The sequence below is a fragment of the Perissodus microlepis genome, chromosome 6 (assembly GCF_051167445.1).
Source record: "Perissodus microlepis isolate ML-2025 ecotype Zambia chromosome 6, ASM5116744v1, whole genome shotgun sequence".
Taxonomy (NCBI): Eukaryota; Metazoa; Chordata; class Actinopteri; order Cichliformes; family Cichlidae; genus Perissodus; species Perissodus microlepis.
In genome coordinates this window covers 32964983-32980422 of record NC_140466.1, presented here as the reverse complement: position 1 = coordinate 32980422, position 15440 = coordinate 32964983, and the positions used below count along the sequence as shown (strand labels likewise).

General features: G+C 42.0%; 1 protein-coding gene across 3 annotated transcripts; it reads right to left on the bottom strand.

Moving 5' to 3' along the window:
• Window positions 1-531: 531 nt before the first annotated feature.
• LOC146386042 (F-BAR and double SH3 domains protein 2-like) lies at window positions 532-14345 on the bottom strand. 3 transcript variants are annotated; one of them, XM_084932073.1, is made up of 11 exons: window positions 13748-14345; window positions 10503-13328; window positions 8249-8346; window positions 7800-7952; window positions 7569-7703; window positions 6206-6289; window positions 4531-4714; window positions 4223-4446; window positions 3776-3986; window positions 3624-3688; window positions 533-3541 (listed from the first exon to the last, which is right to left on the bottom strand). In XM_084932073.1, exons 3-11 carry the CDS (start codon window positions 8282-8284, stop codon window positions 3488-3490), a joined length of 1146 nt encoding a protein of 381 aa, XP_084788199.1. In that variant the 5' UTR covers window positions 8285-8346; window positions 10503-13328; window positions 13748-14345; the 3' UTR covers window positions 533-3487. The 3 variants fall into 3 exon arrangements, with proteins under 3 accessions (XP_084788197.1, XP_084788199.1, XP_084788198.1); XM_084932072.1 differs by lacking the exon at window positions 10503-13328; XM_084932071.1 differs by lacking the exons at window positions 10503-13328; window positions 13748-14345 and having other exon boundaries at window positions 532-3541; window positions 8249-9290.
• Between the last annotated feature and the right edge of the window lie 1095 nt (window positions 14346-15440).

The window sequence follows — 15440 nt, the reverse complement described above, 5'->3', positions numbered from 1 at the left end:
TCTTTAATCAACAGTTTACGTTAAAAACGGCTTCTTCTTTTGGAAAAAAAAAAAAAAAAAAAACGAACAGAAATCCCAGTACAGTACAGTTCCTTTGTATCGTGCTGCTGCCACCTGCTGCTCTGGGGTGGGAACAACAACACTTTGGATTTGCGTTCGTTATCAGCAACAAATGAGTTTTACTTTTGAGGCTGCAGTTTTTAGTTATGTTTATTTGTTGGATCCCATCAGTTTTTCTTCGAAGAGCCGAAAGACTTTCAGTTACTTATGATAAACTGTTTGTCTTATACAAACAGATAAATACAGAAAACAAAGAAGAAAACAAAGCTTGTATTCTATTTGATTTTCAAGATATTGAACTTTATTTTTTCCATTTCACCGAGTTCTTTTTTCCATGTACTTTTTGTCCAATAATTTTTTTAATAATCAGATTAATGTTTATTTTAAAATTAAGAATTATTTATATTTTTTATATTTGCTATATACTACAGCAAACTACTAGAAACATCCTTCTGTGTAGTCATGTAACACATTATTTTAAAATAATATATTTTAAACAGGTGGATGCAGGAATTAAGAGTTAAAACAGAGTCTTGTTCCATTTAAGCTATCTTTATTTCACATTTATTTGTACACAATAAATACAGTTAAACATCCATGGGTGTGTAAATACGACGCCTGGCAGCCTCCGCATAGCCGACGCTGTAAAACGTGGGAGTTTTTACGTCCTTTTTTAAAAAAATGAATTTCAGATTCTGACTTGATGCATAATCAAGACCAGTAAACAGGTTAACAAAAAATTCTCTAATGGAAAAGAAACTTTAGGTATTCTTTTAATACAACAGGGTAAATGCAAACTTCAAAAATAAGTTTGATGTCATTCAGATCTCAAGGAGATCAACGAGAACGCAGCGTCACGGCTGACGGATACCTCTTTTCCTCTGATCAGATTCAGCTACAGTTTAATTGTTTTTGTTTTCTTAAAATCCTAATTCTAAAAACAAAAAAGGGGAAAAAAGCTGTGCCATTACTTGCACAGATATCCATCTCTAAGCTCTCCGTAAACTATCAATACGATCGATAAGTCATATCTCAATCAAAGACACTACAATGGCTATTTACGGCTAAATAACAGGAAGTATTGATACCAATACGGCTGGTAAACAAACATCAAACAGGAAATATTGATCAAAACATCCACAATACTGAAAAGGAATAAGAAGACATCAGAAAGTGCTTCACTATAGATTTTAAACTGGACAGCTAGCAGCTCAGGATGGTTTCCTCCTTAAAAATAAAAGGCATCTTTAAACTGCACATGCTCAGTGTAAACGGTCCTCCCCAACAGCGACTGTTACTGGCATCATTAGTGTCGTAAAAACAGTTTTTTTCTGTATTATGCAACATAAAAACAAAAGAGTTAGACTGTGTGTTTACGTGCTATGTTTCCCACTTTAAACTTTTCCTAAACATTAGAAGGGGAAAAAAAGATAAGGGATCCAAAACAATCACAGGTAAAAATTGCCACTTTTCCCTTGTTTGTGTAACCGCGAGCGGTCACGTGTGTCGGCGGAGAGGACCAGCCTCTTTTCGAGACTTTTGGTTTGCTCACAAGTGCAGCTCTGTTGCATAGACGTGAATCTGATGGTGGTAACAAAGAGCTACGACGTGAGACACAACGGGGGCGAAATCATAACTATAACATAAAAAATTCTTTCTTCAATCCATAAACGAGGAGAAATTCTGCAGCTAAGGCATCCATAACACGATCAGTTAGAAGTGATGTTTTCCGACGAGCTGAAGGAAGAACTTATCTGTTTTCTTGCAGAGAGTTTAATGTGAAACCGGAGCCAGGAGGCAGTTTATCTTAAACATCATCGACTAATGAAGCCAAAAAAGAAGTGAAAACATGTGCAATACCCGTGTGGAGCACGGGCAGCCTAAAGATCGCTCAGGTGAAAACAGAAAATTGATTTATGGTTTGCTGATGATGTAATTAGCGATTATCAGACTATTTTTGCCGATTACTGCTCACAATTTCTTTGTATTTTGACTTCAAACAACATTTTTTTTTGCGATTAAGTGTCAACAGAGATACAGAAAAGTGGTTACACCTAAAAAGCAAGGTCACTGAAGGCAGCGGTGTGGTTGTACAATGGTGCTGTAACCTTGCCCTGTCACCAGGGGGCGACGTCAAAATATCTGCTGTTGTCTTGTTGGCCCTTGGCTTACGGTGCATTCCAGATTGAGTCGGAAGTCGGAATTCCTGAGCTCCCAGTAGTAATTTTCATCTGGAACTCCCCCTCAACTAGTATTTCCTTCTTGGAAAGTCAGAGCAGCCTCAACAATCCAAGATGGTGACAGAGAACATAAACATAATCTGCTCTGTCACTCACCTGTATTTGTGACTCATGATATAAGCCACACGCTAAGCACTTACCACATTCTATCAATGAACGTGCTGCAGCTAAAATAAATCCCATCTTACTTTGCTTTTCTGACTTTCCTGCTGGAGTGCACAAACTCGGGAATGACGTCACTGCCAAAAAGGACCACAGACATCAGAACATTGACACAGCTGCCAGGTTGGAAAAGTGAAGCAACAAAAAAAAACTGTACTCTATTTACAGGCCACCAGGGGGCGACCCCTGCGTCTGTAAAAGACTTCTGGTCCTATAGAGGTCTCTGGGACCTCTGAACAGTTCCCTGATGTGTTCAAGGGTTCAGTTTCTCATTTCAGAACACAGTTGAAATTATCAAGACTCACTGAAGGGGTGTGAAATGTGTCTAAATCTAGGGAACAGAGACCTGATCGACGATATGTTCTGCAGACTCGTGTCTTTGTTCATAAACAGAAAAATGAAGGTAAAACACAAACGCTTCCTTCAGTTTGACCTCTCAAAGGTCAAGGTCAGTCCAGTCTAACATGTTTTACTTTAACATGAAATGCTGCTATGACCGAGTCTCAAACAACAGAAAATCCAGGGTCTGCTCATCAGCTAACCACTATGTTTTATGCTGTCGGTGGGTTAAATATCATGAAACGCCTCATTCAGTCAGCTGCATGTTCTTTAGAACCAAACTGGCTGCTCGAACTGATGAATGATACCACACTGAGCTCTCTGCAAGGGAACGAATGAGCTCGACTCCCTAAAATATCAGCCAGCGAGTCCAAACACACTGATTTTTATTAACGGATAAAATGATGTTAACTTTTCTATCAACTTCTTTTGCTCGTTATCACCTTATTAACTGTTCGGGGGTGAGAATGAAGCCTTGTACAAACTCTGGGTAAGGTAGTGTTGAGAAACGAGAACACTGAACGGGAAGTTAAAAGAAAAAGGCGCAGCGGTGTTCCTTCTCCGAGTGGGGGGGCTTCTTCCGTCTGCAGGCGTCTTCAGGAGTTTTTAAGTTTCCTTGGGTTTCCTTTGGGAGTATTTTTACGAGTCCCTGCTCGAGGGGGTGCCGCCTTCACACCAGTGTGATCTCAACCTCCTCTCGCCGCTTCACCTGCCCGCGAGGATGCTGCTTCGGCACGTACCTGTAAAAATCCACCGGCTCAGTTAAAATGAAGATAAAAAAGGTCTGCTGTCATTTACGTCACCACAGAAGGTTTTACTCACGGGTCGGATGGTGCCACCGCCGCTCTCCGGGTATTTGGGGGGTTGGGGGGAGCTTTGTGCTGGACCTGAAGAGGGCAGAGGAGGCAGATTATTATTCACACCAGCCTTTTTTGTTACAGATAACCACTCACAGACAAACCAGAGATTCTCACTGTGAAAGGGGCTTTTGTGTGGAGCCGGCGGCGGTCTGTGGTGTCCGTTGTGATAGGAGGGTGGTCGGCCAATGGGAGAGGCTGTGGCGCTGCAGGGACTCGACACTGGAGAGGACACGGTGGGGGTCTGAAGGGGGCTGCTGTGGAGAGGTCCCGGCTGGAAGGGACCACGAGGGGAGCGCTCGCACTGAGAGAGTGTGGACGGGGAAGCCTTCAACACAAACAGTGGACAGGTGTGCAAACTTTAATATTTTATATAAAATAAAAAGAAATAAATTATTTAACAACACAGTACTTAGTGTCATAAATAAGTTGCTACAGTAGATTCGTACTGCGCTGATGTAGAGGCAGCTGATCCAGGGGGGGACACAGTGTGTGTGCGTTCAACCAGAAGAACTTTAATTGTATAGAACATGAAATTTAGCGGCTAAGTCAGCGTGAGCCTACCTGTGCGCTGCCGTCTCTTTGCCCATCTCCATTCTCGCTGGTCACGGTGAGATCCTCCACAAGAACTGCGGGGAACACACCAACAACGCCGTTAAACTCGCCCTCCCAGAAGCCATCGTCCTCGTGGGTCTCTCTGCTCAGGATGCGGATGATGGCGCCTTCTGGGAACGACAGCTCATCTTCCGTTTGTCCCGCGTAGTCGTACGAAGCCTTTGCGAATGAAACTGCAACACAGACAGTGGCAACGAGGGTATTAAACAAAGCAGGAAATCAAAACTCCGATATTATCTGGTGGAGGCGGATCTCACCACTGGAGTCTCCGTTGACGGAGCCGGTTGGGAGTTCGGTTTCAGGTTCGGTGGAGTTGCTGGAGGAATGGGATCGGGCGTCCAGCGCGGCCAGCGACTGCAGCATGCTCAGCAGGCTGTTGGAGGAGGGCAGCTGCAGGTATTTCTCCGGGACGTAGCCCACCTGTCCGCTACGGTTTCTGGCCTGGAAACACAGACAATGCACACAGACGATGACAACAGCCAAAAATGTTTCAACAGGAAAACTCCTAATGAGAAAAAATAAAGTCAGATGTAAAGAGTAGGGCTGTAACAATATCACTGCATCGTCGCCAGAATTTAATAACAGCCACAAAGAGAATAATAGGAGAGCTTTTGTTCTCTCTTCCTGAATTAACGAGAAATCTAAAATCCTAAACAAGCCTCTGCTGAATTCATGAAGCTTGATTTCATGAACACCGGTGGCCTCCCCTTCCGCTGCTTACTTATTTTCATTCAGATTGAAAACACTCAGAGGTATTGGGATCTCTGTTGGGGCATGCTGTGGGGAATCACAGCACTAAAACAGATCTATATAAATGATATTGCTCACATTTTTATGTATGATTATATTCATTAAAATAAATACCCCATTAAAACACTATATCTGTATATGAGAAGATAATCACCTAAGTAAATATACATAAAATATTGGCTCAACACGTGGAACATTTGCACAATGGCTCACAGGAAAGCCAGACTTACACAATAAACAAAAGTAAAACAGCAACAATGCACAATGTTCCTTCAGGGAAATGATTGGAAAACAACCACACACAAAGTACACAATGACTACACACCAGCAGCTCTGCAGAGGCGTTTATAAAAGAATGACTTCACACAATGATGGGAGCATCCACAGCTGACATTTCTACATTTAAGTATAAACCACTGACCACCCGAAAAATGTCCTCAAAGACTTCTCAAATTTTCTCCCAAAGGTCCAGGAGCAACTTTGTAACAGTCTGTGACAAACAAAGTGAAAATGATAACTAAGTAGCTGGGAGATCATCAAATTAACATTTTATATCCATGACCAGGTCACTCCGCAGATCTAAAACTGATCAAGAGTCCACGAACCGCTGTTAAAAAGCAGAAGCTGACAAACTGTGATCAAACCGGAGCGCTGCTGAGGCAGGATTGGATCACCATCAATCAGGATTTGGCCCAGATTTTCAGTAGCTGCACTTAAGGTATGAATTTAAAAACTGCCTCATTCATGAATTATTGCATTCACAAACTTGGGTGCCATGCCCACCCACCTGCCTGCCCGGCTGGGTGACGAGAATCTCCCATCAGCCCTTTACGGCTGCGGGGCCAAAAAAAGAAGCAGAGAACTGTGTATTTGTACATTTTTTGATTTGTCTTTATGTTCAGCAGAGCTTCTACCACCCAGGCCAACCTGACCTGCCTCAATGCACCGCACGCATTTTAGTTGAATTATTCTAATTCCTGAAGCCACATCAGTCCAACTGATCCCAGAGAAACACTAAAACGTCCAGTAGATAGTCTGTACCGGTGCGAGGTCTTATAAAAACTGAAACTAAATGTTTGTCAAACAGTCTAAGAGCCAGAGAGTGAACTAATACACAAAACAACCAACCCTCAAACATGAGAGTGCTTCTGCTACATAATTGTGTTTGTGTTATTTTTGTACCTTGACCCAGTCCTCCATGTCGCCATCATCGATGACCTCCAAGATTTCCTGCTCCTCGATGGTCAGCTCGTCTGGCTGAGAAGCCTGCAGACAGACAAACACGTTAATTCAAATTAAAGCTGCGATGTAACAGTTTAACCATCTTCATTTCACCCGTGATGTATATTTTTCAAATACCGCCACACTGGTGAACGGACAAAAATGCTCACTGTGGCTTCAATAACATCAGCCAGAACACTGAAGAAAACACTGAGACCATGCCTGCATTTATACCACACTTTACTCAGGACTCAGGTAATATAAAACAACTAATACTCCAAAGCAGCACAAAACTCAGACTTACACTAGAATTTCTGTACAAATTCAGAGAGCAGGTGTTTTAAACCTGGACACAGAATCATTAGTGCCACAAAGTTTGGGAAAGTAAATCTAAATGGGGGTTAAACACGACTGGAACTGATTAAAAACAGCCAAAACAAAAAGTGGCTTTACTTCAAAGTCAGAATTATAATTGGTGACATGTTAAAGATCCACGTCCAATCCAAATATTTAAATCATGTGTGGAGAGGTTAACCGTATTTACATCTTAATAGATTTTATGACGACATCCATCCAGCAGGGATGGAGGAAATCCCAGCCAGCTTTGTAGGCTAACACAGAGAGCATCCACATTATAATGCACCACACAGACGGCAGACTTCAACCACACTTTCAGAAAATATAACAGGAATGAGTCTCCAGCTGTCTGCGTCAGTAACAGAAGCTTTAATCTAACAAGTTTGTCTTTTAATGAAGGAGGAACCTGGAGAGAACCACAGAGGCACAGGAGAACATGACAAGACACTTAAAAAGATTTAAATATTAATCATATAATTACCAGAAAATATGGTTAAACCTACAGAATCTTAAAAATACTTTTCCTTTCACTTCCAGCTGTTTTATGTATTCTGCATGAAAATGAGGTTTACGGAGGACAGAAAGTGTAACTCTGCAAGTCACTGTTCTTCTAAAAACACATTTTTTGTGGCTCCTGAATCTTCATCCATCAATATCCAGCTCCACCAGCTTCCTGCATTTTCTAATAATGACTGCTTCTGTAACTCCCAACACGCACTCCCCGTGCCTCGAGCTCGAGGCAAGGCCGGCCTCTGCACGTATTTTAAAGAGTTGTGAATACAGAAAGCGCAGAGATGCTGCAACAGCAATCAAACAGTGTTTTTTTCCAGAGCAGCGACACCGATTGTTTAGGAGACTAAACTCAGACTCGACTCGCTGCAAACACATGAGGCTTTGTAGATGTCACCATTTCTCTGGGCACTGACCGACTCATCGGCTACGACCCTGCTTAAGCGTGTGTCGTTACCTTGTAGGAGTAGAGCACTTTGCAGGTGAGTGGATAGTTTTTCAAGGTGCTGGAGGGGCTGGAGCTGCTGTCATCCAACACTTCACCGCTGTCCTCCATCTCCTCTTCATCCTCTCGCTCCAAATCTGCTGTTACCTACGGATGTTAGACCGACATCTGCGTTTAGGGCACAAATCTACAGCGCATATACTTCAAAACTACAGCACTGTGGAATTGGAGTTTTCGTCTTACGGAGAGTGAAGGATCGTGGGTACTGAGGTTGTTCCAGCGCTCGTTCTCCAGTTCCTCCATCACCTGGTTCATCGCACTCTTCAGCCACGTTTCAACCGGGACTCCAGCCTCCCTTAGCAGGTCCAGCCGGGCCTCGGCTTTCGCTTTCACCGTCTAGCAGCAAAAAAAATAAAAAAATAAAGGTGAGTTAAAGACCACCAGACTTTCACAACCCACTGACAAGCCCCCCACCCCCCAAAGAATAAAGAAAACACAATGAGATTAGTATGAAAATAAAATAAATACTTAATGTGTTTTAAACACCTCTGCTCTCTTCTAACAGAACATTAATCCTTTAAATCTGTCACTTCACCTTTCAAACCAGCAGGTGGCGCACTGGGGCAACTTTAAATAAGGAGAAACTGATTCAGAAGATGGAGAAATCGCTGATCTAGAAGTTCAAAGGTTACCTCTGCCCTCCGGAGACTCTGCCTGGCCACCTCCATCTTGATCTCCAGCTCGCTGTTGTTTGGCTCCGAAGCTTCCTGGGTCCCGTATCCTCCAGGGCCTGAAAACAAAACAATTACAACTATTGTGGTGACGTATACAAAGGAACACATGGAATAGATGGAAACGGTCCAACAATAAAGCGATCAACATAACCAGGGACATCTGGAAACAGGTCGCTGCACGAGCTGTGCTCACTTATCTTAAACCAGCTTTCGCAATAAACCAGTGAGACGGAGCTCTTATCAATTTTATCCTTTCATGCCACAGTAAAATATGGAGAAGTTTATGATGCCGAGGTTTATTATTATCATCCAGCTGACCGGCTTCGCTGCATTAAAGGCCAAATTCCAGTTTAATGGAAAAAAGTGACACATCAGTGCATTTTGTACACTTCCTGCAAAGATTTTCCAGGGATTGTGTGAGTAAGACAAACCACATCAGAATAACTCCAAACCCAAACACAGACATAACACGCACGTTTAGATTCAGAGACTTAAACTTCCCAGAGGATTTCCTTCTCTTTGCAGAACATCACACTCATCATGTCCAAAGGGTCATTTTGACTCCTCTGGAATTGTAAAAACTGTTAAATTAAAATCCCATGATCATCATATTTCATGACTTTTCCTTATATGGGTTTATTCATTATATAGTGAAAGCAAAAGCAACAAAAATTACCACCACTCATACCTTTAACTGCTGAGGATATCATTTTGATAGGCATCGAAATTTATGTCAATGCCAATTTTATTTATAGAGCACATTTCATTACATGCAAAATGTGCTTAAACAGAAGAGGCTCAAGGCAGTGAGAACAAGAAAATAAAATTTAAAATAGAGATTGCAAATGCATTTTGATTAGAAGGCTGCAGTAACGTGAGCCAGAGCTACCTAGACATGACTGATGGGTAAATATATTGCCTCAACTGCTGCTGTTGCAGGATGGGGGCAGGTCTAGCATTACATTTTTTCTCAATATGAAAACATGGACTAATTTTAACATATTTTTAAATTCACAGATTCTCCAAAAAAGCTACAGGATCTATTTTTAACAATAGAGGGCTCAACAAGTAATCTGTAGCTCTAAAACTAGCAGATTTTTACACCCTAAGAGAGAATTTAAACATCAACTTTGTGGGACTTTTTTTAAGGTGCTTTATGTTTAAAACCGGAATTTGCCAATTTTTTTGCTTAGCTTTATGAATCTAACAAAACACAGAAAAGTTGTTTCTGTTGCGAAACAGCAGATGGTGCTACGCTGGCACTGACCGGATTGTAACAGATGGACTTTCAGGACGTTTCTGTGTCGAACAGCCATCCAGTCAGATCGTCGATGATGATGATGTGAAGTTGAGAGTTGTTTCCTCCGACGTTTCGGGGTCCCTCCAGACCCCAGTGTTTGTCATCGTAACTTACGAATGTGCATTGGGGTTGCGAAATACCCCATCGCCATTACTAAGGGGTCACAGTGTACCCACGGAGTAGAGAGCACCCCCATTCCTCGCGAAGGCCGGTTTACGCGTAACTTGGGGCCCACCCGGCTAAGCGCTTGCCTGCGAGGAGCAGGAGAATGGAGCAGAAGGAGGTAGGAAGGCGGCAGGGAGAGTCTGAGGCCCTCAAGGAGGGCGGTTTACGCGAACTCTGCCCTCTGTAAAGCCAAGCGTCCAACAGCGAGGCCCAGGAGAACTGAGGAGAGGGCCGGTTTACGTGAAGACTACCCTCTGTAAAGCTGAGCGTTTGCAAGCGCAGGGTAGAAGGACCAAGGAGAAGGAGGAAGGAGACGATGATGATGATTATGTGAAGTAACTGGTCCCTCCAGAGCTGTATCATTTTGAAATATACATACAACAAGCCAAACCACACCTTGGTCACACCAACCCTTTTCCACCCTGAGGATGTCCAACGCCATCCCAGTCTGGACCGTCAAAGGTGACTTTAACGCTACCTGTTCTGACATTCCTGCTCATTGCATTTCCTGGTCAGATTAGCCAATCTCTGCACATTACAATAAACATACTCAACATGGTCAACATTCTACTGCATGTTATCTCACAGTATTATAGATTCAAACTCTCCGATCTAGATAAGCAGTATGTTTATCTAGAGCTCCACTCTGTCTCTAAATATTGGATTTAATTTTTATGTTCGGTGTCCAATTTTAAGAATTTGACCATAAGTAAAATTAATGGTGTTATCACCCCCATCGGGGCTTACCTTTCCCACTTTTGATGATATTCCTCCCTCGATTATTCGCAATTACCTTCCTTTGGTATCGAAAAACTGTTGGTGTGGTCAAGTGGGTGCTATAGGAAAAAAGCTCAGGACAGAACAGTTATCAGTCATGTGTTTCATTTGCATATATTTGATTTCATATTGATCCTCTGAGTATAATGGTACATTTTAATTTGAATTTATCAAAACTAAACACAATAGGTTTTCCTTTCTTTACTTTGCTCTTGTTCTCTTGCAGTACCACATCCTATCACATGTCCCCGTCGGTTCTATTCTACTTTTCTAAATTATTGACTATTTCAATGGAGAACCTAAATCACGTGGACCAGTATTTGTTTTTACATATCTCTATTTTGAATGTGACAAGCCTACCATTTCCCTATTATTCATAGATATTGTTAAAGTTTTGGCTTTTTCCTCTATAAAATTTAATTGACTTTTTACAGTGGCCTGATATGGTTAATAGTAACATATTTTCTCCACTGTAACATTTGACACTTCCCCACAATATAATGTGATACATTAATTAAAACACAGCTAATAAAACACAATTTTCTTAATGCAAACATTAGTAACTCAAAATTAGCAACCAAAGGGTTCAGTCTGCAGTTCACACTCTCATGTGAAGCTACATTCTCCCCCTTTAGTCTCTGTCATCCTTCTGCTCCTGCAAAAACAAAACAAAGCAAGACAAAACATCCACCCTTCTTTTACAGGCTGGGTGAATTGTTTGTGGACATTTACTAATCCTAAAGTCAGTACCATTTTTGTCTCCGTATCAAGTCCGTTAAAACTTTTAGTCGTCAGTCCATCACAGTCCAGTTACATGCATACATCCACACACATTCATACCAGATATTGCTGATAATGGAGTCTCACGCGCGACCTATTCAAGCATCCATCACCAGCAAGATGATGTCATCATTTTAAAGGAAAACAATTCCTTGTTTTTTGGACTGGATTGACGCGCTGCAATCCTTTTAGACTCAGGACCATCTCATGTGATCAATGTCCCATATAAGTGAATCTCTCCAGGGCCCATTATAATCATGGAGAAGCACACTTTGCAACTGTTTTCAGTAAGAATATTTCATAGCACTTTAAATTTCAATCTTCCAGGCCTGGTTTAAAGAGCTGACTGTTAAATCATAAACTCACAAAATATGACCACCGGTGAATCACACCACTCAGACTTTCTTATTTCCGTGCACTGTAACAAAAGCAAAAACAAACGTACCCAATAAAATACTAATAACATAACACCTACTAGGGCCCGTTGCAGACATATCCAAACATAAAACCATCTCTCTCTCTCTTAAAGAAAGAAAACAATCCAAACCTCACTGATAAAATCAACCTAGTGCTAAGCAAAACCCAAAAATCAACCAGAAATTCACAGGAAAGTTTTGCTTCCTCCCGGGACAATATTGTGTGGGAATAAGAACCTCAGGTGCTATAGCAACTTTTGTTCCTCCTTGAATTAAATCTCAATCACAGAAAATGCGGTGCTCCGAAATAAAACTTTGACTATTAATTCCTCATTTTCACTCTGTACCACTGCTCCTTATCAGGCTGTGTGAAGCACAGTAAACAATTCAGTCGAGGCCTTGAGCAGCCGTACACAGACATCACGCGCAGACATTGTTTTCATAACCAAACTGTTTTAGATCTTGTCCCTTAAATCTACATAAATGCCCTCTGGGTGACATAAAACACATTCTAAGTAATCAATAGCTTTTTATAAAAATTATCTACTTGGATGTTTGTGTGCAGCATTTTGCATATCAGCATAAGCATTTGTTAGCAAAGCATTCTTCATTGCATCAGCATGTGTGTGCGTGTGCATCACTCTTCATTGCACGAGCATGTGCATCACTCTTCATTGCACGAGCATGTGCATCACTCTTCATTGCATCAGCATGTGCATCACTCTTCATTGCACGAGCATGTGCATCACTCTTCATTGCACGAGCATGTGCATCACTCTTCATTGCACGAGCATGTGCATGTGTATTTGTATTTGGATCAATTCTCAGTGAATCAGCGTTTCGGTTTGGGTTTGTGTGTGATTTCTCACTCAATCAACGAGTGCACATGTGTGTGTGTTTCTCTTCATTCTGGGTCAGTGTATTTAGGTGTGTGTGTGTGTGTGTGTGTGTGTGTGTGTGTGTGTGTGTGTGTGTGTGTGTGTTCATCACTTTCCTGTTCTGGTGTCTTGGGTAAACCACGGCCTGAAGCGTGCCCTGGGGTCCTGCCCTCCTCCTTTTCAGTCTGTTTGTGACCATTGTTGCTGTTCAAAGTTCAGTCCGTCCTGGTTCTGGCCCCAGTTGGGGCAGTCCTTTTCTCCAGTGTCCATGCTCACTGCAGGTGAAACCTGCATCTTCTTCCGTGTTTTGTCCGTTCTGAGGTGCCTCCTGACCTCAGTTACTCCTCCTGTCTCTGGCACGCCCTTTTACTGCCCGATCATCCGTGTTGGTCCATCACTGTCCTGCACAGTGTTAATGCAGAGTTATTAAGGTCAGCCTTCTTTTGCTCGGCCTCACTTTTCATTCGGGCTTAATGGGCGTCTCGTCACAGCTCTGTCAGCTGAAGCTGTCTGAGAATTTTCCTCCGTGTAGTGAAACGGGCCTTAGGTTTAGCGCTCTCCGTCTCTGCTGCCTGAGATCGCTTTCCTGCAGCACTGTTGACATTCTCAGGCTGTTGTTGTGGGTCCAGCTGCTACAGCGTTTGGTCAGGGTCACATCGAAGATGGTAGAGGGGAGAGCAGGAGTCCAGGTCAGCCTCAGCTTCCAGGGCCGGCAAAGCAGCCTGTAATCAAGCATAAAGAGAAAAAACAAAAACAAAACAACAACAGGCGAACAGGAAAATGATGTTGTGTTGGCTGTGTTATTCAAAGAGGGGAGAAACACCGGCCCTGTGTCAGCCTTCTCTCCCCCTTTTTTTTGTTACAGACATTTTCATTACTATCATCAGTGCCTAACCGTCCAGTTTCTCTCTCTCTCTCCGGTCAGAAATCCCAATATATGTCATGTATGTAAGTGTAAGCGTGTCTTCATTGCATATGTATTTTTATAATCAGGTTTAATTCATGCATCTTTGCACTGAGCTGTGGATTCAAGCTGTCTCACTTCTGATTCTTTCCAAAAATAGTTTCACATGTAACAACTTGTATATGTGTTTTTCTATTCATTAATGTAATTGTTAGTTAGTTGCTCTCTTTATTTTACCTCTTTGTTGTGACGTGGTGGACATCTATAAACCATCATAAGTTCAGCCTTCAATTTCAATCCAATTATATCCTGTACGTTTGCACTCGAACTCGTCCGGGCTTGACCTCTGACTGGTCCCTGTCCCTCTCTTCTCACAGTGTCCTGTGTGGCCTTGAAATCTCCAGCAAATACAGTCCAAACTCAGCTGTCTCTGTTTCTTCTCCGTTGATCTTTTCGGTCTTTTCTTGTAGGTCAACTCCCAGCATGGCTGGTTTCCAGCTTGTGATTCAAAGTTCCATCAGTGGTGTTCATACATGCTGCTGCTTGACCCTTCAGTGTTATTGGTCAGTTGCACTGTCTTTTGCCTGCGGTTAACTCTTCAAGTCCACGATGTTCTGTCGGTCTTCATCAGGAGATTAATTGTCCTTTAAGCTTCTTCTCAGGGTGGGGACAAAGTGAGAGGTCAAGCTGTAAAATTTTAAGCCAAAGCCTGGCCTGTTTGTCGTCCCAATTCTGTTAATCTATCCTTTTGCCGCTGTACTCGAGTTTCCAGGTTGAGAGAAATCCACCTGTATTAACACACTAAAACATTCAATTAGTATTTCTTTTCTTAAAACATCCATTGGATTCATCTGCCTAGATTTTACTCTCTCTCTCTCTGGGTGCACACTTCACACAGTCAGGCAGTTGCCTTTTATGGGCATGCAGATTTCCTGTCACCCACACTGCTTCCTATCACACACACAGCTACTCACACCCAGCAGCTGCAAAGCCGTCTTCACGTTATCTATGCACACACTCAGTCGCAATCATCCGCTCCTCAATATGAATAAAACCAGTAGCAATTATCCATAAAAACACACACAAACACCCTTAAGAAATTTCACTGTATCTAATCATTCATTTATAATCACCGTGACAAATGCAATTCATATAAAGAACATCCCCTATAGGTGAAATTTCAATTCGGCAAGACCCCGAAATAAGCATGCCTTTTATCTAAATAAAAATGAAATTCCTACACCACATCCAGTGCTGAAATTCATACTTGATCACACCCTATATAATGATAAAATCAAATAGTAAATAAGTTCGTCAAACACAACTGCTTATATGTGATGAAACTGAAACAAAAACCACTTAAAATCTTACAAAATGCTGCTTCACACCACAAAAATGAAATAATTCAGCCCCGTATTCATCACTCAACTCCTCCACTCAATCTCACCCTGCCGACTGAAATGCCGGTCTAAATCATGCACAATTTGTCTCTTCTATATCAAAACCCAGCCAAACATCAAACATTCACCGTAATCAATCAAAACTTTATTTGTAATATTTTAATCAGCAAAATCAGCGTCTTAATTACAGGCATGTAGCAATATTTACGACAGCATTTACACAACCGATAATGCTCTCAGCCTTTCACTGCTTCCTCATTTACATTTTCACGCACACACGCAGTCTAAAAATAGCCTCAGCGCTGGATCACAGACACCTTTCACACACAGATCTCTTATTTTATATTACAAAGACGTCTTATAATTACAACTGCAGAGATGGTCAGGCCTTTTAACACCTACACAATTTCGACAAATTTAAAGTAACGGTCCAACCGATAAACTTCCTGAGTGTTTTTGCGATCAATTTAACCAGTATCCGTCCCGGACGGTGGCCCGATTTCTAGTGCCCTAACTGAATTTAAAAGTGT

What these genes read in the sequence shown, in the direction of transcription:
- LOC146386042 (XM_084932071.1), bottom strand. Translation starts at nt 8,398, where the DNA reads ATGTGTTCCTTTGTATACGTCACCACAATAGTTGTAATTGTTTTGTTT. An exon ending in ACATGGAGGACTGGGTCAAG is followed by an intron (nt 4,715 to 6,205) that starts GTACAAAAATAA and finishes CTGTGTTTCCAG; the next exon opens with GCCAGAAACCGTAGCGGACA. An exon ending in ACACAAAAGCCCCTTTCACA is followed by an intron (nt 3,689 to 3,775) that starts GTGAGAATCTCT and finishes TGCCCTCTTCAG; the next exon opens with GTCCAGCACAAAGCTCCCCC.